The sequence below is a fragment of the Mixophyes fleayi genome, chromosome 2, assembly GCF_038048845.1.
Source record: "Mixophyes fleayi isolate aMixFle1 chromosome 2, aMixFle1.hap1, whole genome shotgun sequence".
In the NCBI taxonomy this organism is placed as follows: Eukaryota; Metazoa; Chordata; class Amphibia; order Anura; family Limnodynastidae; genus Mixophyes; species Mixophyes fleayi.
Window position 1 is genome coordinate 50,908,233 of NC_134403.1, and position 23,890 is coordinate 50,932,122.

General features: G+C 41.1%; 1 protein-coding gene across 2 annotated transcripts; it reads left to right on the forward strand.

Annotated features, from left to right (window-relative positions):
• The first annotated feature begins 22 nt into the window (after nucleotides 1-22).
• On the forward strand, nucleotides 23-23,623 carry USPL1 (ubiquitin specific peptidase like 1). Of its 2 annotated transcripts, XM_075198953.1 has the most exons (9): nucleotides 23-135; nucleotides 5,357-5,527; nucleotides 6,743-6,871; nucleotides 7,008-10,461; nucleotides 11,925-12,011; nucleotides 14,080-14,209; nucleotides 14,324-14,449; nucleotides 19,206-19,360; nucleotides 20,645-23,623. In XM_075198953.1, exons 2-9 carry the CDS (start codon nucleotides 5,402-5,404, stop codon nucleotides 22,480-22,482), a joined length of 6,045 nt encoding a protein of 2,014 aa, XP_075055054.1. In that variant the 5' UTR covers nucleotides 23-135; nucleotides 5,357-5,401; the 3' UTR covers nucleotides 22,483-23,623. The 2 variants fall into 2 exon arrangements, with proteins under 2 accessions (XP_075055054.1, XP_075055053.1); XM_075198952.1 differs by lacking the exon at nucleotides 23-135 and having other exon boundaries at nucleotides 5,209-5,527.
• Nucleotides 23,624-23,890: the final 267 nt, after the last annotated feature.

The window sequence follows — 23,890 nt, forward strand, 5'->3', positions numbered from 1 at the left end:
GTACTTTGCTGCCGCCGGAAACGTGCACGTTGGTTTCACGCATTTTGTCTCACGTGTCACCGGCTCGGTAACCTGCGGTGCGCTCTGTAGTAGCGGAGGTTCAGGTTGAGGAAACCGGTGGAGCACAACATACAGGTACGGGGCATGGGAGCTCCTGATGTATACAGCCTGTGGTTGTAAGAGGCTGACACATGTCCTTTTATGTTACACACAACCTGTACCCTTCTTATCTTGTATTAACGCTATGACGGCGCTGCCACCTTTTATATAGCAATTATTAGCATTCAGAGACTGGCACTGCCAGCCTTGTATACTACATGTTAACATATACAGACTGCAGGGTCTGACACATTATGCATCACATCATCATCCCCATTTATTGATGTGTACTCTGCAAATCTAATACAGGACCTCTTATATTGCATACAGACTGCTCTTGCAAACACTGTCAACATATACAACATATAATACATAGTGTTAATACAAACAGACTGCACTTGCAGTCACCCTTAGACATTATGGGGCATATTTAAGAAATAGTGATGGTGCACTATCCACTTACCATACAATACAGGTCCCTCTGTGTGTCCCGCATATTTATGAAAGGTGCATTGTATCTGCTGCTTTGCATTCTGCTTTGTTTTTGGGAGCAGTCACCATTCTACAGTATGGTGACTGCTCCCTCTTGCCATCTAACAAGTTCCGAAAAATTGTTTTTTTCCGCAAACTTGTCATGACAATGTACGTCAGCCGAATCTGGGGTACATTATCATGAAAAATTTCAGTACTGTCAGCTCTGCGCCGAAGAGCAGAGCTGGAGAGCGCATGTGTGGAGGGATCACATGATCCCTCCCTGTCACTCACCGCTCTGTCTCTGCAACTATAGTTGCAGAGACAGAGCGAGATGTTTGTGCGCATGTACAGTCCTTCGAACTGCACATGCGCAATTGTTGTAAGAAGAAAAGTGAAGAGGACGAGAAGGAGATCCGGAGACATCGCTTCTGAAGAGGCGGGGTAAGTATGATTTTTTTTTTTTATCACAGAAACAGCAGTTTATCGAAACTGCTGTTTCTGTGCAGGGTTGTGCATAAATTTGAGAAATAGTTAATTGCGATAAGGATTGAAAACTAGTTTTCACTTTATGTGAATATTGATAAATGTGCCCCATTGTATTAACACATACAGACTGCACTTGCAGACACTGTCAGCCTTAGACATTATGTATTAATACATACATACAGACTGCATTTACAGGGGCCTATTTATTATTGCTTTTTTTTCCATTAAAATTCGGGGAACCTACGTTTATTATCACTGCATTGTAGCAGATATTGTAGATATCTATTGCTTTGCATTTTTTTTCGAAATCCAGAGCAGTCCCCATAGAAGTCTATGGGTACTTCTATATACTGCAGTTTATTACATTCCGAAAAGGCAACTACACATATGATAATGTACACCATCTCCGGTTGGCGTCCACTACCGTATGTGTCATTTTTCAGCTCTGCTCCTATGGGGAGAGTATTGCGATAGAGGGATCTACGGATCCCTCACCGCATCTTGCTGCTCTCCCCTCCGGTCAATATCGCAAAGGTGGGCACTTTACGATAGTGACCATAGAGGACATAAGAGACAGGTCTTTGCTGTAACAGCAGTTTTTCGTGACTGCTGTTCCTGCTGAAGTTTTTTAATATACACAATATTTCAATCCTCTTTGCGATGAGGAATGAAATACATCATGTATGAAATGGGGTTGGTAATAAATAGGGGACACAGACACTGCTACCCTTATACGTTATGTATTAATACCTAATACATACAGTATTACATACAGACTGCACTTACAGGCACTTCCATCCTTCTATATTATGTGTTTACATATTCAGACTAAATGGAGTGGCACAGCCACCACTACACATTATGTATTGGCACATACAGTTTGTATTTACAGGTGCAGTGGCCCTTCGGACACTGTCTAAGCTAAAAAACAATACCACTGATCTATAGGGTTTTATTTTTTACTGATTTTTCAGTCTGTTACTGTGGTGTTCATTTCCTTATACTCTTATTGACATAAATATTTTTCTTACCCCTTCTCTATGTAGAACATATAGACATCTGTTATTTTGCACAGCAACATTACTAGTAATTCTTAATATAATTGAAAACTACAGTTTCCTCTTTTTTTCTGAGGGAAAAATTGTATTGCACACCAATAGAACAGAGACCATATATTAAACTCTTACGGCTATATATACTAAACTGCGGGATTGAAAAAGTGGAGATGTTGCCTATAGCAACCAATTAGATTCTAGCTGTCATTTATTTAGTACATTCTACAAAATGACAGCTAGAATCTGATTGGTTGCTATAAGCAACATCTCCACTTTTTCAAACCCGCGGTTTAGTAAATATACCCTATAATGTCTATTTGACAGGAAAAGTGTTAATAATGCTTCCAGCTGTCCGTAAATAAAGGAAAGGTAGGAAACGTGGCTCTGGATTGGTTTTTCAACTAAAAGTTCCAACATGCGCCGCCAGCTTATAGTTTCACTACAGTTGGGAGACCTGTGGTCTCCCATACCTGATATAAAGTATTGCCTGTTGAGCTCAGTGTTATGCTTACTTTATATAAGTGTTGTGCATATTCACTATACTTGCATCACTGTGAAAATAGTACAGAAAATAATGTAGTATTCTACTCATTTAGTGTGTGTATGTAAAATATATTCTATAAAATTGATTATTACTTTTCTCCCCTTTGTAATATTTTTCTATGACAGTTACAGGATATGTTATATTGTCTATCGATATGGATCTTTCTTTCTGTACTGACTATCCAGTGCTATTCAATACTAAGAACATGTGGTCTTATCGACCACTAGACCTGTGTGATGGCGTCAATATAATGCCGCCTTTGAAATTGCTTACACCAGAGAAACTGATTTGCCGTTTCATTTGTAGACTTATAGGGATGTGACTTGCCTGAAAACTAATATTACAGAGCTAACTAGCTTTGTCGATGTTTGTTTCTGAAAAGCCTGCATTTTTTAGGTGTCTTCTTTTGTTGGAATGCATGGTTTCCTTAAAGGGACTACATTCTCAAATTTTGATCTATTATCACCATCATAATCACCATTTATTTATATAGCACCACTGATTCCGCAGCGCTGTACAGAGAACTCATTCACATCCGTCCCTGCCCCATTGGAGCTTACAGTCGAAATTCCCTAACACACACACACACAAACACACGGGTCAATTTTTGATAGCGGCCAATTAACCTACTAGTATGTTTTTGGAGTGTGGGAGGAAAGCGGAGCACCCGGAGAAAACCCACGCAAACACAGGGAGAACATACAAACTCCACACAGATAAGGCCATGGTCGGGAATTGACAGAGCCGTAACTTAAAATTTTAGCATCTGGGGTGAAAAAGAAAAATGCCGCCCCTCCTAACACTGAATTTTAACCAAATTAGCCTAAAATATTCATAAACTGCGTCCCCCTTCAGCATTGAGTTCTGGGCGGTCGCCCCTATCGCACAGCCCTAGTTACGGCTTTGGGAATTGAACTCATGACCGCAAAGCTGTGAGGCAGAAGTGCTAACCACTTAGCCACCGTGCAAATCTTGTCATGTAAAATAGCACATTTTAAAATCTTTTTACTGCATGTTATGGGTGAAAGAAATCTAGGTAAGACATTTATCCAGATAAGGGTTCACCTTATCAAGGTTATCTTATATAATGTCAAAATTCATCAGTATGACTGTTTTGGCTCATACACACTAGATAAAAGGATCACGTACTACCTGACGTTAGCTGTATCCAGTACGTGGTGGCTGCATTTAGAGACATGTCATAGAGATTATTGATTTTTATGTACTCATTGTCCTTAAGTACAGTATATGCTGTGTCCCAGTTGCATCCTATATTTAAATGTTACAGAGGACACACTTGCTATAGGGGTCGATAATCCCTGTTTGCAGTTAACTGCAAAGCAGGTAAAACATGGTCATTTTAACTAAAGTGTGTGTCTTCCTTCAGCACAATGTTTACTCAACTATTTCGTGTATGAGGGGTCAGAACTGTATGTACACTCCTGATTTGTATTTATTTGATTTATTTTCCTATGAAAAAGTGTGTAAGTCAAGTTTAACTTCATGTCATTAAGTTACAGGGAGTGGGACATGTTACGCAGCGGTCATCCTACTACTAAATGTTAGTTTAGTGAGCTCAAAGCTTAAGTATCAGCTATGCATGTGGCAGCTGTCATTTCGAGAACGTACAAATATATTAATAGACCAGGCTAGCAAAAGGTACTTCTGCAGATCCAGTATATAATGTTACTAGTTTATACTGGCAATGGCTACAGAAAGTGGAAACAATCATACTGATACTTTATAATATTTCACGTTCTGTTTATACATCCTGAAGGGCATTGTGTGCCAAGCTGAAATCAGGATTACTCTGTATCCATATTAGTTTGTCTGGCCACAGACAGTTTTTAGTTCTGAATGAACAACTTAATTACTAGAGGATCACATAAATAAACAATTTAAGCACACACATTACACTGATAGTTTTGAGTCCTATTATTTTAAGATTTTATACAGTTTTGATCTGAAAGAACAGACCTCTTCAGTGCATGCACAATGTTAGCGAGTTTGTACGATTGTTAGAATGTAATTGATTACAATACACACCCTTCAGTCGGCTTCTCTCTGACCCCTTTTCAATAAACCTTTCCACCTAATCTGAGCAGATTATCATTGTGATAATCCACGCTTCATTGTATTGATTTATTGAATGAATGCATATTGTGCTGTCAATCTCCAAATGACTATAGGACCAGATGAAGGCCACAGATCTGAAGGTAAACCCTGTGTACGCATAAATCGCCCAAGCGATTGGATCTTCAGTCGTAGGTACTATTGTTGTAGATAAGATTGGTCGGAAAATTCTCCAGTGTGTTCCTAGCCTTACTGTAGTTTGTTGTGCATTATACAGTAGGTATATTGGGTTTCACAGGTGGTTTGTTATATCTTTAGAGAATTGTGTAAACCTTTAATCTCCTTTTTACTGTAGTATAGTGAAGTAGGTAACTTGTTTCATTCCACAATTTGTTGATCTTAATCTCGTCAAAGTACCATGGAGGAAGTTTAGTTTTAAAACCACGGACAGGCACAGGTTATCTAAGGTTTTAGTTTGAATATGTATATTTAAGTTTAGCTGTAATCTATTTATGTGGATGTTTATTGGAAGATATATTACATGTTGCTGCCGTCAGTATCTGTAGCAATTAGTCATTCAGTCTATAATCATGTAAATAACTTGTTCCACTCACTTGTCTTTCAGGGTTCTTTGACATATCCTAAACGGTGCTGGCATGTTACATGTGATATGACCAAAATAAGCCAATGGGTCTCCACAATGGCTTCAGAGACGCCAGGATCTACAGTGTCATTGGTTGGACAAGGGTCATTTTTAGATAAACCTTCACTCCACATGGTGGGGTACTTGGGAAAAGTCAGTGAAACTTTTGTTTTTGTTTTTTTCGTCTGAATTTTTAGATCTGCGCATACATCTGTATTGTCCTGTTTTGGGAATTTTTTCTTTTCTTTTCCACGGAAATCTTTAAACAAATGTAAAAAAAAAAAGGCGAAAGATTGTCTGGAATGTAAACATTACATTCTATGACTAGGGTACAACTTGTGATGAGTTTAATGTCAACAGTCAAAAGTTTGATTCATTTGCTTTAGTTTTAAAATGAATAAATTTTTCCTCATTGTGTGTACAAATTGTTTACCAATTCCAGTCATCACTAGAATGTGGTCTGTTATAATTAACTGATTGACCTTTTTAGACCCTAGAGCTGTCTTGGAGGTGCATTCTTACCCTAGCCAGCTTACAGTAGATTTTAACCAATCAGTAGACTGGATTGAGACCAGTCTGTTAATAGGTAAATATTATAATACTCATTTCCCAACAGTCTTCTTTTTGGTGATGATTGTCCTATGGCAAAGATTGCAATAATGTGTTGGTCCAGAGTAAACAATGTTGCAAACGTTTCTGTCTAACAAGGTATCTTGTGTAATTGTGGTACAGTATTTAAAGATTTTAAAAACCAATTAGACAAAACAGACAATTATCAGAATCTGTTCCTCAAATTTTGTTATATGCAGGGATTACAGAATTTGATTTGGAACTGCCAAGTAGTTATAACTAGCCAACCATATTAGCACTGTTATGAACTTATGATAATTAAGTTAAGTAATATTAGTCAACAACACATTTGAGTTTAAGCTTCAGGTATATTGAAGTGGAAACTTGGAATATATCGTCATTAATCATGTACTGTACTTACATTGCTAATGACAACCACTTACTCCAAGGTATCCCAGATTCAGTCAATGACTAAAAGTGGTGACAATCTCTAGGCAGACTTGGCCTTTATTTTGAAATGAAGGTTTGCTGACAAAGTCCTTTTCACTGCGTTATAGCATGTTGTTGTATGACAACCAATCAGTAGCCAAACACGTTTTACACTACAGTGCATTTTATATACTCTCAAACAAATTGTGGAAAACCTAATTTGTAATGGGTTCAGTTCTACCACTTTTTTAAAGATTTACAAACGTCTTGTTGCTTGAAACAGTGGCCCTGAGTCATTTGGTCTTTTTGGTGTTGCTTTTACCTGCATGGCAACATAAGTTAACATCTTGCTTTTATTTTCTGTTCTAGAATGCCAACGCCTTTGAAACTCCTCCTGATGGATGGTGTCCAGTGTGTAAGTCCAAAGGCCATTTGCAAGCTCTCAAGACATACCGCATCAATTTTACTCAGTCAATATTCCTCTGCTCTAATCCACAGGTATGCTTCCATCCATTGTGAAGTCTGGTTCGATTTATGTAAAAAAAAAAAAACACTGCGAATCTCTCCTGTGCTATATTATTTCCATTGTTTGTGGCTTATTTTGTTTTCTGATTTTTTTTCTTTTTTTCCCCAGTGTATTTTTCCATTGGGATACACTCCCTTGGATAACATAATCGCAAACACTGTGGACTTGAAGAATCCGAGCCCAAACAAGCAAAAAAAGCGAAATATCTCGGAAGTGTCACCAATTCACCTCCCTCGTGTGAAGAGAGCAAAGATTGATTTGCCCATCCTCGGGGAATATCCTCCTTCTATCCAGTCTAATTGGGGTGAATCTGTGCCAGTTTTACCTCCCCTGGCATGTGAAGTTAGCCCTCCCAGAACCTCACTACAGTGTTGTAAGGCTAAGGACGGAGATACTCGAGTTCAAAATGTGTCAGAGACCGGAAATTCATTCAGCAGTTTTACTTCTGTTCTACGTGAGGAGCCTCCAGTCATATCTACTGGATCACCAAGCCGGGATGTGTCTGACCCAGCCGAGCCACTGCATGCAAATCAGGGTATTCTTCAAGAAGGCCTACTGCCAACTGAAGTGGTAGAAATGGGCATGAAAAATGATGTTTTCTTCCAATGTGAGAACCCAAATGCAGTGAACATACAAAAGGTATCAAATACTGGCCACATAGGGAGCAGCGAAGATCAGAAACACTTAAATTCAGAAATTGACGACACTGGGGTTTCAAGTAGAGATCCAGGTGCCCTGAAGAATTTAACATTCAGTCCAGTTCATGTGTTTAAATCACCACCTCTGTTGCAGTGCAACCAGCTAAGGTCCCCAGTGAAGGAGAGTTCACCCACGGAGGTGTCCAGCCCACCGTGCGGTGTTGATGTGCCAGATGTAGGAAAGGATTCGGTTTTGGAATCTGGATTACCACAGTCCTGTGAAATTCTCCAGAACAGCGTTTGTGAAATATTAGAGTCATCTTTGTTACAGGACACCCAGTCTGGACAGCAAGTGGAAGCCATGGGCACTGTGCTAAACGTTGGCCACAGGTTGTCTTCAGCTCATGGATTCATACAGGAGACACCGACAAGTAAATGTGAGAGTACTGTATCTTCTTGTTTGTGGCATAATAAGTCTGACCAGGAGATAAAGGTAAATTCCTTGCTGGATATGTATGCACCACCAACTTCTTCAGCAGGTCCTGTGGAAGAGAACAGTATTGTAAACCCAGCTGTCTCACCATTAAAGCATGGGGTATCGGAACCTTCTCATTTCATGCAAGATGGCTGTGAAGTGACTCCTGCATCTCTGCCATTGCAGGATATTCTGCATGTTTGCCCATCGCAAGATAATTCTTTGCCCACTCACACTACATCTCCTGTTGTAAAAGAGGATAGTATAGAATCTTCAACAGTCCGGGAATTGTCACAACCGAAAAATTTGGTTGAGGACATTGAGAAAAGTCAGCGTGGAACAGCCACTCCATCTTGCACCGTACTGGAGTGTCATCAGCCTGATGGCTTGTCCAAAGATGACCATTCATTGTCCTGTGTGAGTGACATATCTTGTATGATAGTTTCTGTTGGAGAATATAGCTCTGATGTAACCTTGGCAAATCTATCATTGCCAGAACCACAAGAGAGAGCACAGGACTGTCGGGCAAGTAATTCTGAAACTACCAACCGCTCTCGTTCTTTGCAGGTTAGTCTGCCTGACTGTCGGTCAGAAGAGAAGTCCTTGAGGAACGTGCCTGACAGCCCAGTGTCTGATGTAAAAGACAAGCCCACGATGAACTCTGCAGCAGTGTTATTGCAGGCAAATCTATTGACTGAACTACTAGATTTAGTCCATGATTGTCAGATAAATAACACAGGCAAACCACCTGACTCTTTACAGGATATTCAGCAGGTGTGCCCTGCAGAAGATAAGTCTTTGGATGTGTACGGGTCATCTTCTGTTGTGAAAGGTAATAGTATAGAACTCGTAGCAGCAGCTTTAAATATCTGCCACTTGTCACAACCAAAAGATTTGGTGGAGAATATTGAGAAAAGTCAGCGTGAAACATCCTCTCCATCTCCCTTACTGGAGGGTCATCAGTCGCCTGATAGCTTGTCCAAAGACGACCATTCGTTGTCCTGTGTGAGTGACATATCTTTTATGACGGCTTCTGTTGGAGAATATAGCTCTGATTTAAACTTGGCAAATATATCATTGCCAGAACCGCAAGAGAGAGCCCAGGACTGTTGGGCAAGTAATTCTGAAACTACCAATTTCTCTCATCATTTGCAGGATAGTCTGCCTGACTGTCAGTCAGAAGAAAAGTCCTTGAGGAATGTGCCTGGCAGCCCAGTGTCTGATGTAAAAGACAAGCCCACAGTGAACTCTGTAGCAGTATTATTGCAGGAAAATAGGTTGACTGAAGTACTAGATTTAGTCCATGATTGTCAGAAAAATGACACAGGCAAACCATCTGACTCTTTACAGGATATTCAGTCTGTCTGCCACTCAGAGACTACTTCCTTGATGGGTGTGAGTGACCCCCTTTGCACTACATCAGTTGTGAAACCTGACATTAATGCAGATGCTGCAACATTATTAGACCGTTCTCTGTCAAATCCACAAAACATGATGCAGGACTGTCCGACACGTCATTGTGTAACGAGCACACCGTCTGTAGGCATTCAGGAGGCACATTCTTTGAAAGATAATTCCATGATTGTCATCGGTGGTTCCACATGTGACATAACTGCAGTAATGGATGATTGTGATAATGAGAATACAACATTACTCTTGTTGTCAGATAATCATTTCTTGGACAGTCCGATGGACAGTTGTGAAAGTAGTGTCACAGCTCATTCCCAAACAAAACATTTGTTAGACCAGCAGTTCAGTCCCTTACGTAATACAGGTGCTGCTATAGAAGGTCTTGGCAATGTAAAACCTCCTCTCTTATCAGACTGTGGTTTGTCGGTGTCCAAGCAGGATATTAAGAAACCTTTTCATGAAAACCCAGTCTTACCTGACTTGTTACTGGACATTCAGCCCGAACACCGGATGGAAGAGCCCCTAGCAGCATCCCCTAGTCCTGCATGTGAAGTGCCTGTTTCTGCGAGACAATCGAGCACAGAACCAGTAGAACAACGGGATTTGTTGCAGGAAGGCCAAGGTAAACAATATGATAAATCGAAGCAGAATGAGGTGAATGAAATATCCAGCACTGTAACCAATCACAGTGGCCTTCATGACAGCGGCACATTGTCAGAAACTCTTTCTTCAGAAACCACGTTAAACGCTGACAGTTTAGCACAAGATGAATCGATGAATGCATCAACTGTGGAATCTAAACAGGTTCCTAAAACACCCGGACGAAGAACCTTCCAAAATAGCCAGAGACGTCTACAGTGGAAGAACAAATATTCCTTATGCTGGTTAGATTGCGTATTATCAGCCCTAGTCCAGTCTGAGATGCTCAACAACTTTGTGGCTAAGGGTGATAACAACAAGGAGTTGATTCACTATCTTTTCGCAAAATATGAGGAAGCCAGCACAATGCTACCACAATGGGACAAGAGAAGGAAATCAGGTGGGCATTTTTTTTTTTCCTACTCAAACCTCTTGCTTAACATGTAATTAATGCCAAAGCGTCTTTATTTTTGTTTTGTTTTTTACCTTTTAATGTGCTGCACTTGCTGCCTACATGACATGGAGACCGTCATGATGTCATTGGGTTCTCATGAGTGCATAAGGCTGTATTGTTATGCTTTGTTGACCCACAAACTGCCTGATTTCATGGTGGCGTGTATGCGACAAATCTCAATTGTCAGCTCCTCTGTAATGCTTGTGAAGACCTTTTCAGATAAGAGGAAGAAAACTGATTTACTAGTATAAACACTATGATAGGTCCTCTTTAAAGATATTGACCAACTTTCCATATTTTATAGACTCCTGGTAAAAGCCTTGTGCTTCTAAACAGATATCTTCCATTGATTGAAGTATTAAGTCTCCAATACGAAGAGCTTTATTCACAGAAATTCTATTGCTAAAGGCAACACTCCCATACAGCTATGGGAATTATTTCTGTTCCCCACTTTTAATTTGGTTTTCGGAGCAAAGTGTAAGCAGGAGAAACCAATTAGAAGCTGCAATCGCCATGATACCACTGAGATTACGGCTTTTGATTGGTCCGTTGTCGCCTATAAGACAAACCACACAGCCGCCAGGACTCATGTAATTTATGCTCAACCTGGGAGCTCTGCTTTAATCTCATTTACAAAGTCTAATAGACCTTTACAATTAGCAGGGGCGGGCTGGGCAGGGGGGCATTGGTCCCCCGGGCCGTTCAGAGTGACCGACGCGGCTGCATCGCGTGTCATATGATGCGGCCACCTGTGCGCCCCCTGGGCTGCATGTTGTCAGCCCGCACCTGACAGCGTGGCAAAAGTTAGGATTCAGTAGCATAAGTAAATACAGCGTTCATTAGATCAAAGTTCAATGTCAAATGTGCTAAAAATGTTAAGACCTTTATTTTATTCTTTTCCTACTTGGAACAATTTGAATATGTCGCATTTTATGGTTTTGATGTGAATAATGCTCTGTATAGCAGTCTACTTTATAACTACATGCTAATGGGTTTTGCTACAGGTTATTTTTACCCAAAAAAGTACAATAAGTTAAATACAAAGTCCTCCTAATTTCTCTAATGGGCCACCTCTTCTGCTACCCCTTACCCAATTCATACAGGCAGTGATTTTTACCTACCCTTTCTCCATGAATTTCCCATCTATGTAAATGGGAAATACCTGGGGCAGGAGCTTCGACGGACCCATTGTCCAATTGAAGAAGGCATGTCCGGGCAGTTGAAACAACATCTTTAGTGGTGGACCGGGCATTGGAAGTAATAGCTTGACCTTAATTCCACTAAAAAACTTAGTTGTGGTTTAATTATCCTTGAGCATGTCAGCATTTCCCCTCTGCACCTTTTCTTTGTGCTAATTGCTGTTGTAAACGTTTTTGTTTTTTGTAATCCTTTTTTTCTGCACCTGGCAGGAGGGACACAGAAGCTGGATAAATGTCTGAATGAAGTCAGAATGTACATCTTTGATAAACTAAAGCCGTTTTTGAAGTGTGAATTGGGTATGTACAACTCTACATACTGTACTTGTAATTGGACCTCAGAAGGTGCAAACATATATTTAAAAGTGAAGATGATGCATTAGGGAGGGGAGGGGATATGAGATTACTACAGACATCAATCAACAAAGTCTTAATATTGCTATAAGCAGACACTATAAACGAACAGACAAGTTCTTTCAAAATATGGAACATAATAGGATGCAGCTGATTAATATGCAGTGATGTCTATGTATTGTCCTCACATTGAAAACCTGTGCAGTTTTGCTCTAGCTTACATGTAATTCAGGAGTGGACAGTCATTAAAGTGAAAATGTGCTACTGGCTCATCTCTTGGGGATGATTTTTAGTAAATCATCTTTTTTTAGGTTGCCATCAACTTTGCTTGACAGGCTCCTACGTGCTACAATATTTTATCCACACACCATTTTATCAAAACTTTATAACCATTTCCATAAATCTTAGTCTATCCTGCTGCTGAATTTCCCATTTAGAACGGTCAGTTTTCCAGTGTCCTGCAATTCCTGTTCCTGATATGATGCACATTGATTGTAAAGATAATAAAATGCTCTAAACCTATTTTTGCCAGCCCCTCCGTATTCTGTGGCACTTCTGTTTCCAAGACACGTGTGTCATACATACATACATACATACATACATACATACATACATACATACATGGATGTGTAGCGCATGGATGTTTGTTTACCTTTCAATATGATACTTAGTAATATGTGACTGGCTGCAGTTCTAGTCCGTTCTGCGTTCTCATCCTAAATTATTGTCCCTGTAATTCAGTGATAAAAATACACACGTGTTCTTTTGAAAATACTGTAAAGATGGGCAATCTTCAGAGCTTTAGCTTATCATCTCAGCTGATAACTGCGGCATGGGAGCTGATAATGACCCATTCCTGTGTAGAAAAGAAGTAAATGAGTAGTACTTTTAAAAAAAATAAAATAAAACCCTCAATATAGTAATGTGAGACTTGCTCCAAGAGATCACTTTTTAACCCCTTCAGCACTGGGAGCATCTCTATCACATTGACTAAAACTTTCATGTGCAGTTTATTTTTAATTAGGTGGCACCCCTTCATTGCAGGTGTCTGGGAAGTGACTAAAACGTTTTTGGACTTAATGGACTCCGTGCTAGTATAAGTGGAATGACATCTGCAAGGTACGGATTGTGACGGCTACGCCAGTTAGACTAAACTTTGCTGCCTTAAATCTGCAGCAAAATACTCCTGTTTTACATATGTCCTTTTATCTCCTAGTTTTCAGGGGTTTATTTTTTGCCTGTATATATGATAGTTAAAATGTACCATTTTTAAGCCCTGCGTTTTGTAGGTACATTTTACTGGCTTCACACATGTAGGGGCTACAGTAACCTGTAACTGGAGTAAAGTCGCTGTGAGACACTTGTCAAACTGGTGCAGTAACATTGTGGTGTCAGATGCAGCGCTCAAACAGTTTATACATCCCATTTGTTGGAGGTAATGAAGTACTTAAGATCTTAAAAAGTAAAAAAAAAACTCCACACAGCAGTAAAGCAGAGACTTAAATGTATATTACTTTCCTCTACTGCCAGAATAATTGAGTTAATTTTGAGTTTGTAACCCAAATAAGAGTTACGGGGAGTTATACTGAAGGTTCCGTCATCGTTTGGTGTACTTGATATTATATATGCGTAGCTCATTGATGCACAGTGGTGTTTGCCCATTCTGCAGTGAGTATAATTAAGGTGTGATCGCTACCTTTATAAATTTGTAATTCCATTCTGACTACTTCAGGTTTTCAGAGTGTTGGTGGAGGGGTGCGAGCAGTACTTGGTGTCAATTTATTTCCTATATTGTAATTGTCAAAACAAACCCTTCAGGATATGAAGACACCCGCTGAAAAATCTATCCATGTTCTGTATATAAGTAATGGTTATCTTGGACTTGCTACACTCTGGTGCTGAATGGGTTAATTGCACAGTGTAAAAATAAATATATATATATATATTACACACATAGACACTTTTATTTTTTATAGCTGTTGCTTAATTGCTTTATTTTTTTCCCCCCCAACAGGACAGAAAGAGACTCCAGTCTTTGCCTTTCCTTTACTTCTGAAACTGGACCCAGAGATTGAAGAACTCTTCATGCACACTTATACGTGGAACTTTAAATGCGAGGTCTGTGGATATAGTTGCCAAGAGAGGTGAGACAGGTGTATTTTAAACACAATGGTGGAGAATGTAAATTGCTTTTTATTAACACGGCCTCTGGATTTTTTTTTATTTTTTTTTGTATTGATTTGTATATTTACCTGTAGATGCCAGAAAACAATGACTACTTTCACAAAGGTAGTCCCAGATTGGCGGCCTCTGAATGCTGTGCACACGGCTCCGTGCAACAAGTGTCAGAATGCAGATCAAAGACGGGCACTGAATTTGGAAAAGTAAGTTGCTTTGTTTACAAACCCGTAAAATTAAGAACTCAAACACCCTTTTATTTTCCATGAAATCAAGGAGCTAGTTAGCACTCATTAGTCACTCATCTGTTGAAAAGTTCTGTAAATTATTTAAATGGTAATATGCTCCTTTGCACTTTGTAATGAGCCATGAAAAAAATAAAATAAAAAATGTGTGTGTATATATATATATACACACAAGTTAACCCGTGCATGATACTCATGCATTCTAGTCAAATCAAGCTACTTAAGGTGTTAAAAAGGTTCTTGTCATGCATTTGGGCCTAGCCCAGGCCTCCTCAGGGGAAGAGCGTTACTTCCCGACGTAAGCGCCCTTTTTTAACGTGGTTTTGTCCACATGTCACCACCTCATCATTTTTTTCCATCACTTCATCTTCATCGCCACATCCTTCATCAAGCTACTTAAGGTGTTAAAAACTCCCCACTGTCACCCCCGGCAACCACCAACCACTCCCAACTGTCACTTCTCTTTCAAGAAATATATAGGTCAGTGTATAACTCTGCCCAGCAGGTGGCGCTACAGCTTGGTTTTTGTTTTTCTCCACACTCCTTTGCCATAAATTTTTTTACCTTTAGGGGGTAAAGCATGTAAAGTAAAGGAAACTTTTCAAATGAAAAAAATTGTCATAGCTCTGACCTATATAAAAGTTTATATGAAATACTCAAATCTGTGCAGTGATTACCATTGCTGGTGCCCACAATGTATATTCTTACCTCTTTAAGGGTTCTAATCATAACATGAATTTTTATTTTTCGTAATTTAACCAGGGTTGTCCCAGTAACCCTGGGGATAGTTTCCCAAGCTTGGAAACGTTTATAGTTTAAAAGGTGTTGACTCAATAAACAATACACCAATTTAATAACAATCAAGTAGTCTAAGATATAGGGAAATATATTTTCCTTGGTACTTTGACGCTCATTCCCAAACCCCTATCAAACAATGTTTAACAGACTGTCCTTCTTATTACATCCCTCTGATAGTAAATGTAGAATGACCACATCCTTCACCACCGTATTACATCTTCACTACTCCCCTGTGATACACACTCAGGCACTTTCTGATCATTCCTTAACTATAATATCCTCAATACAAGACAGTTTAATTCATGCAGTCATCTTCTTTGCCTCTCAGTCTGTATTCTGCTTTTAGTAGCGGGTGCTGCTTTACCAGATCCATCCCTGTTTCTCTATGCACTTCATTCTGATTCTGCACACTATAGACATCCAGCAAGTTTTAAGATCCTGTAAGTGTGCTGTGTGGAATGTATATCTTTAACATGCTAACCGCTATCCATGACCTGGCAATAGCAGACACTGCCTCACCTGCAGCCCATTCACACCGTGGTCTCCAGGCCTGGATGCAGACAAGGAGGTGGGGTTCAGTCCACTTCTCCCCATGCTGCACAATCAGAGGCCTCCCACCTGCAGCCCATTCACACCGTGGTCTCCAGGCCTGGATGCAGACAAGGAGGTGGGGTTCAGTCCACTTCTCCCCATGCTGCACAATCAGAGGCCTCCCACCTGCAGCCCATTCACACCGTGGTCTCCAGGCCTGGATGCAGACAAGGAGGTGGGGTTCAGTCCTCTCCTCCCCATGCTGCACAATCAGAGGCCTCCCACCTGCAGCCCATTCACACCGTGGTCTCCAGGCCTGGATGCAGACAAGGAGGTGGGGTTCAGTCCACTTCTCCCCATGCTGCACAATCAGAGGCCTCCCACCTACAGCCCATTCACACCGTGGTCTCAAGGCCTGGATGCAGACAAGGAGGTGGGGTTCAGTCCTCTCTTCCCCATGCTGCACCATCAGAGGCCTCCCACCTACAGCCCATTCACACCGTGGTCTCCAGGCCTGGATGCAGACAAGGAGGTGGGGTTCAGTCCACTTCTCCCCATGCTGCACAATCGGAGGCCTCCCACCTACAGCCCATTCACACCGTGGTCTCAAGGCCTGGATGCAGACAAGGAGGTGGGGTTCAGTCCTCTCCTCCCCATGCTGCACAATCAGAGGCCTCCCACCTGCAGCCCATTCACACCGTGGTCTCCAGGCCTGGATGCAGACAAGGAGGTGGGGTTCAGTCCTCTCTTCCCCATGCTGCACCATCAGAGGCCTCCCACCTACAGCCCATTCACACCGTGGTCTCCAGGCCTGGATGCAGACAAGGAGGTGGGGTTCAGTCCACTTCTCCCCATGCTGCACAATCGGAGGCCTCCCACCTACAGCCCATTCACACCGTGGTCTCAAGGCCTGGATGCAGACAAGGAGGTGGGGTTCAGTCCTCTCCTCCCCATGCTGCACAATCAGAGGCCTCCCACCTGCAGCCCATTCACACCGTGGTCTCCAGGCCTGGATGCAGACAAGGAGGTGGGGTTCAGTCCACTTCTCCCCATGCTGCACAATCAGAGGCCTCCCACCTACAGCCCATTCACACCGTGGTCTCAAGGCCTGGATGCAGACAAGGAGGTGGGGTTCAGTCCTCTCTTCCCCATGCTGCACCATCAGAGGCCTCCCACCTACAGCCCATTCACACCGTGGTCTCCAGGCCTGGATGCAGACAAGGAGGTGGGGTTCAGTCCACTTCTCCCCATGCTGCACAATCGGAGGCCTCCCACCTACAGCCCATTCACACCGTGGTCTCAAGGCCTGGATGCAGACAAGGAGGTGGGGTTCAGTCCTCTCCTCCCCATGCTGCACAATCAGAGGCCTCCCACCTGCAGCCCATTCACACCGTGGTCTCCAGGCCTGGATGCAGACAAGGAGGTGGGGTTCAGTCCACTTCTCCCCATGCTGCACCATCAGAGGCCTCCCACCTACAGCCCATTCACACCGTGGTCTCCAGGCCTGGATGCAGACAAGGAGGTGGGGTTCATTCCTCTCCTCCCCATGCTGCACAATCGGAGGCCTCCCACCTACAGCCCATTCACACCGTGGTCTCAAGGCCTGGATGCAGACAAGGAGGTGGGGTTCAGTCCTCTCTTCCCCATGCTGCACCATCAGAGGCCTCCCACCTACAGCCCATTCACACCGTGGTCTCCAGGCCTGGATGCAGACAAGGAGGTGGGGTTCAGTCCTCTCTTCCCCATGCTGCACATTCAGAGGCCTCCCACCTGTCCCACTCCCATATTTATATCACAGCAACATCCAGATAGTATGTGCTTCTATCATTCCCCACTATGTTGGCCCACGTTTCTGAATGACTTACTGCCACTACATCTCGGATGTCGTCTACTCACCTCAAACTAGGGTTGGGGGATAATAAAAATTCCACCACAGTAATAAATTTATTGCGATAAATATGCAACATAAAAGTATATTAAAAACAAGGATGGAAGCACTTGCAGGACTTTCATGAAGTAAAGTTTTGTGTTTTTAAAATGTATTTCTTCTCTCAGAACGAGAGATACCCGAGATAAAGCTGTGATCTTTGGGGGGGAGATACTGTCCTACACTCAGCAAACATCCTGTCGGTGATTCTGCTGAAACAGATTGCGATCAGCCTTTTGTAGGATCACCTTTTACAGTCAATATTTTACTGAGAATGAACTCAGTGCAGCACATGTAAGAGGAAGGAATAAAATATTGTCCAGGATGTGAAATTTAGGGAGTTAATGTCATATTTTCCCCATTACAGCCCAATGTCCATTTCAACATTGAATGACCTCTTTGACTGTGCAGGTTCAGTGTAATACGAGGAATATTAGGTGTTGCACCTGGATACTGCCGCACAGTTTACACCGTTGTTCATAATACAGCAATGCTTCAGTATTTCAACATGACATCTGTTTAGTGGTGTGAAGATAAAAGCATTAATGTGGGCAATAAGATTTAGAGACTTACAGCGTCTATTGCATGTTGCTCATGTTAATTATTAATAATGTTAATAATTTCTAATCTCTAAAAGAAATTAGTTAACATGACAATTTATTAAAATTGATTATCCGGCACAGTGGCTCCAATAGGAGCCCGTCCTGGAGCATAATGAATAATACAGGTTCTTACTGTCCTGCTGGAGAGGAAGTTCTCCTGCAATGTTCTCCACATAGGATAGAACAGCTGTTGCCATCTTCACATGTCGTTAGCTGTTGGTGACAAGCCCTGAATTTCGGTGGTTTCCGCAGTCCCCATAGACACCCATAGGGACTGCATTTGCGATCAAATAGGCTGGGATCACAGCAGATATAATTTACTGTAATAAAAACCTCTGCGGGGGGTTCATAAATAATCTCCGGATTGTGTCAATCAAGAAGCTTAACAGCAGAGTACAGTTGTTCGATACAATAATGACTCCGTTCAGTAGTACTGTGCCAGCCTGCTGCCAGCACAAATAGTACCGCTCTCCGATCCGCCACTCCCACACTGGCACGTGACCTGGTCTGGCGCTACTTACCTGACATATTTGTTAATACCCAGTCTTTTTTTTATTTTTATTTTTTTATTTTTTTATATTTTTTTATTTATTTATTATTATTTATTTATTTACTCGCAAACAGTGGAATCGGGAGGAGCTGTGTAAATAAATAATAATATAGTTGAAAATTGTTTAAACGGGTACTCTAAGCTAGGGGCATTTAAACCGATCATGTGTAAGGTAGTTTTATTTGTTTAAACTCCCCATTTTAAGGTAAACTGATCCATTTAATTTTTGTGGTTTTTGATTTATTTTTTTTGCAATGTTTTTATATTACTTTACATATGTAAACCTGTTTTGTTTTTTGTTTTTTGCAGGCTGCATTCTGTATTCATGGTTCACTTTGTGGAGGGTTTGCCAACCAATGATCTGGAGGAGTATTCCTTTCACTTTAATGGCCACTTATATCAAATAAGAACAGTAATCCGATATCGTTATGATCATTTTTCTTCTTGGACAGCAAATGATGATGGTGAGTGATGTCTGTACATGTACTGGGATGTCAGTGTTCTGTATTGTTCTTACAGACTATAGGGATTGTGCACCTAGGCTGGTATTTCAGTACTGACTCACTTCCCTTTATTTCTATTTAATATCAGTATTAAATGAACGCTGCTCATTTATATAAATGTAAATGCAAGATATGCAACAGCCCTTTTAAAAAGCCAATAAATGTAGAGTCATCTGAAGATAGAAAACCAGCAGTGACGCCAAGTGAAATTCAAATATTTGGAGGTATCTGACCAATCTCCGGGTCCCATCTACTGGACCTTGCCGTTCAGTTTGTTGGGAACTGGGGTTAACTCTCCAACTTAGGTCCAGGGTATAACTATTCAATATTGTTTTCTATTATATAAAACAACTTGTGTTTTAGATTGTGTGGTCCTGTTTAAGTCCTACAGGTAGTTACCAAACATTCTGGAAAGGAAAAGTGGGGGTGCTGCCTGTAGCAACCAATCAGATTGCCGCTATCATTTATCTAGTACATTCTAGAAAATGACAGCTAGAATTTGATTGGTTGCTGTGGGCATCACCCCCACTCTTCCTTTGTAGAAAGTGTGATAAATCTAGATCTTTAACCAGTGTTTAACAAACCTTAGTCCTCAGGTACCCCTAACAGTACATGTTTTCCACATCTCTCTGCTGGAGCACAGGTGTAATCATTACTGACTGACACATTTTGAAAGATCCACAGGTGGTATAATTATATCACTTGTCACCTGGAAACTTGCACTGTTAGGGCTCCCTGGAGACTGGGTTTAGAAAACACTGCCTTAGACTATACTTTGGCAGCCTGGACTCTCCTGATTTTTATCTATAGATCATATCATGCTCTGGTTTGCCTATGTTCTAGACCAGTGAGGGGCCACAGGCTGCCGTCTGGGCCTTCACCTGCGGGGGCCCTGATTTGTCAGATTTGTTTTATAGTTTGTAACACTTGTGTAAAATGCCTGTTGATATGATGTTGCAGATTGGTTTATATTTATTTCATCACATATATTGTTCTTATTAACTAAGATTAAGGGTAATGTGCAGCTCTTTAGAAGGTCAGAGGGCCGCACCATGCAGCCCCCAGAGTGCATCAGTTTGTCCGTTACTGTTCTAGACTTTATTCTCATAGTGCTTTATGATGTAGACTATGTTACAGATTTGTAATTTTAGTAAATCTATAAAGGGAAGGCAGCTATTTGTTAGATGTAAAAGTATTGACTACTGCTGGCTTACACCTGGTATAACTATTCATTTCTTATTGCAGGTTCCTGGCTAGAGTCTGATGACCTTAAAGGCACTTTTTGCAGAAGGCACCAAAAATGTAGAGTGCGTGCTGAGGACATTCATGTGGTTATGTGGGAAAAGAGTAATGCAAAGACTGCTGGAACAGAGAATCCACCGCTTAGTACAACAGATCATTCTGAGCTTAATGCATCAAATCAATCCATATCAATTCAAGAAGAAAACCTTTGTCTGTCTGCTTCTACTGAATCCCCCATACAAGTTGCTCCTGCAGCTAAGTCTGTTAACCTGAACATGTCCAACCCACTTGCTGGAATGGAGGGATATGCTGATGATGACATCATAACACTGACCCTTGTAGAAATCCCACTTGACACTACGGGCAATCCTGTTGATTTTAATCCATCAGATAATTGTACAGCTCGCAAAGAAGCAAACCAAGTATTATTAGTTCCCCAACCTGCTCAACTCAAAGTGCCCATTAATTCCTTGCCATTGACTCAACATAGCCAAAGGAATGGTATATTTTCACCACCCATCCTTGCCAGTTCACAACCCATCCCTGCCAATTCTAATGCTAAGACTGTTCCTTCTGTGGATTGTAATGTTCTTCAGAGTCCACCGCCCATGCTTGCCAGTCCTAATGCTAAGACTGTTCCTTCTGTGGATTGTTATGTTCCTCAGAGTCCACCGCCCATGCTTGCCAGTCCTAATGCTAAGACTGTTCCTTCTGTGGATTGTTATGTTCCTCAGAGTCCACTGCCCATGCTTGCCAGTCCTAATGCTAAGACTGTTCCTTCTGTGGATTGTAATGTTCCTCAGAGTCCTGTTATACAAAACATAACAAAGCCAGGTTTTAACAAGCAAGCTACACCCATTGCAACTAGCACCCCCTTTTCACAGCCCTATAGTACAAAGAAAAGCATAGTTGGCAGCTGGATGAATAGTTTGATAATTAAAGATAATTCTCTTCTAAATGGCAACCTCTGTGGTGCAAAGCAGAAAAATCCTGCAAGCAAACCTTGCCCCCCTCTGAAAATAACCGATCTAAGCGGTGCCTCCAAGACGGCTCAGAACTTTGATGGATTTCGAGCCAAATGTGTGAATAAAACTGCTAATTCGGTGGAATCCCCTGGATTCCAGTCAGAAAATGGGGTTTCTTTTAACCCTCCTAAAGAAAAGACTGCACCATCTCTTAAAACATTTTTAACACCTTCATCTTCAAGTCATTTAAAACCTGGAAACAGTGGGTTGAATTACGGCAACCTATTGAAGGATAGACGCCCATCCAGCGAGAATAGAATTCGAAAACTTAGACTGAAGCTACTAAAGAAGCTGAAAGCCAAGAAAAATGAACTGGCCACCTTAGAAAGGATGGCAAAAATACAACAGAGCAACTCTTGTAGCGATCAGTCTGACTTCCTTCCCCAAGGCAGTTTAAATCGGCGCGAGCATCTGCGTGGCTTTTTGCAGGAGCTCCAGGAACAGATAGACAATGCAGATAATGAATCTGTTTGCACAATGAGTTCCAGCACCTCTATATGCAGCAGTCCTGGAGATGCCGAGTTCTTTGCAGAACTTTTCTCACCGTCGCCCATGGACAACTCTGCAAACGACAGCAGCTATCTTGAGATGTTGGCTGATGGGTTTGCAATATCTACTGACCAGTCACAACAGACAAATGGCCATAACCACCCCACAGACAATAATGGCTCCTTGCAGTCTACCTCCGGAAGTAATTCCTGCCTCAAGACCAGCACACTTAACCGCTCCACCAGAGACGAGTCTTTTGATCTCATGTCATCTTCCAGGCTGAATGAGGACACTGAATACTTCCCTTCTTTTGATTATATTTTCTAGAATATCGGACATTATCTGTTTTATTGAAAATTGCTCTTTCTTTCAATGCAGCACTCAGGTGTTCTTGTTTTCTTAGTCTACACCTACACGTGGTGGAACAAGAGAAGTCACGAAGTGCCTGGTGGCTGTCACCAGTTCTTACATTCTTGTTAATATTGGCTCAGCCCACAAAGGTTCAGTAGGAACACAATGGTTTATCAAGCCAGTATATTCTGTACACCTTCCATGTGTCACTGTTCCTATTGCTAGTGAAGAGACGATTTGTGGTCAGTAGGCTGTGGTTAAGTACTACATGCCGAAGAACAGTCATTACTTTTTTTCTATAATGTGTGAATTATACACCTTCCAATAAACTTAATTAGAAATTGTAGTAATGTGCTCCATTTTAGTACAATATGGCAAGAATGCACATATCTTTTGTTGTATACCTTTTGTAACTATATTACTACACTGATTTATTCTAAAATGTATGTTCTGTTACCGGCAATATTTATTTAAAGCACTTTTTGTTTATATTTTGCATGTTAGGCAATGTGTTAGCAGCTCTGCTGAGCAGTGACATATGGATAGTTGTGCCAAGGAAGTATCGTGTGCATGAAATTGGAAGTGTGTGATCATATTACTGGTCCTGCTTTGTTTTATGTGAATGGCAATTTTTAATAATTTTGGTTTTTATTTGATCTTTTCATGAGGGTTCTGATGCATTGCTAAACTACATGACTCATTTTGTAATGACTGATATGTGTAGTACTCTAGCCTGAAAGATTTTTCAAGGTACAAAAATGAAGTGCGCTTAAGGAAGAATGAAGAACACACAGTGTTCAAGGAGGACCCGTCACTTTGCCCACGTTGGTGGTAGCCAGTTTGTGGACAATGCTAATATTCGTGAGAATGTGGTTGGTCAATTTATTCGTAATCATTGGCTTTGCTGGTTTCTATTAAACTGATGGGCTGCTCACAAAATGGATGTGTAGGCAACAGGTTTACTACATTGCATTATGTATGTTGGTTTCCCATTGATTGAGGCCTGGTTTGTACATTTCCTGACTTGACTTGAAATTTGTATGTTTTTTGTTTTTGGTTTTTTTTCTCATCAGTTTTGTCTGCAAATGTCTATTAAAATGTATAAAGTTATTATAAACTACCTGTGTTGTGTGCTTTGTTTTTATGAAATGATTTATTTGACTGCGTTGACAAAACTATTCTGGTTCAGAGAATACAATCTGATAAGTGTTTTAAATCAAGGGGTTTTTAACTGGAGTTCAAATGGTCCACACTTTGCAGAGCTCTTATGCATAATAAAGTAATTTAAACTTGAAATGTACTTGTTAATATTTTAATAAAGTATGTACAGAGATAATGACTTACAGGTTATAAGAACTAATGGCTTAAAATTGAAAACAAACAA

Coding starts and splice junctions, on each gene's coding strand:
- USPL1 (XM_075198952.1), top strand. CDS start 5,273: ATGTTGCTGCCGTCAGTATCTGTAGCAATTAGTCATTCAGTCTATAAT. Junction 6,872..7,007: donor TCCTCTGCTCTAATCCACAG/GTATGCTTCCAT, acceptor TTTTTTCCCCAG/TGTATTTTTCCATTGGGATA. Junction 14,210..14,323: donor GGATATAGTTGCCAAGAGAG/GTGAGACAGGTG, acceptor ATTTACCTGTAG/ATGCCAGAAAACAATGACTA.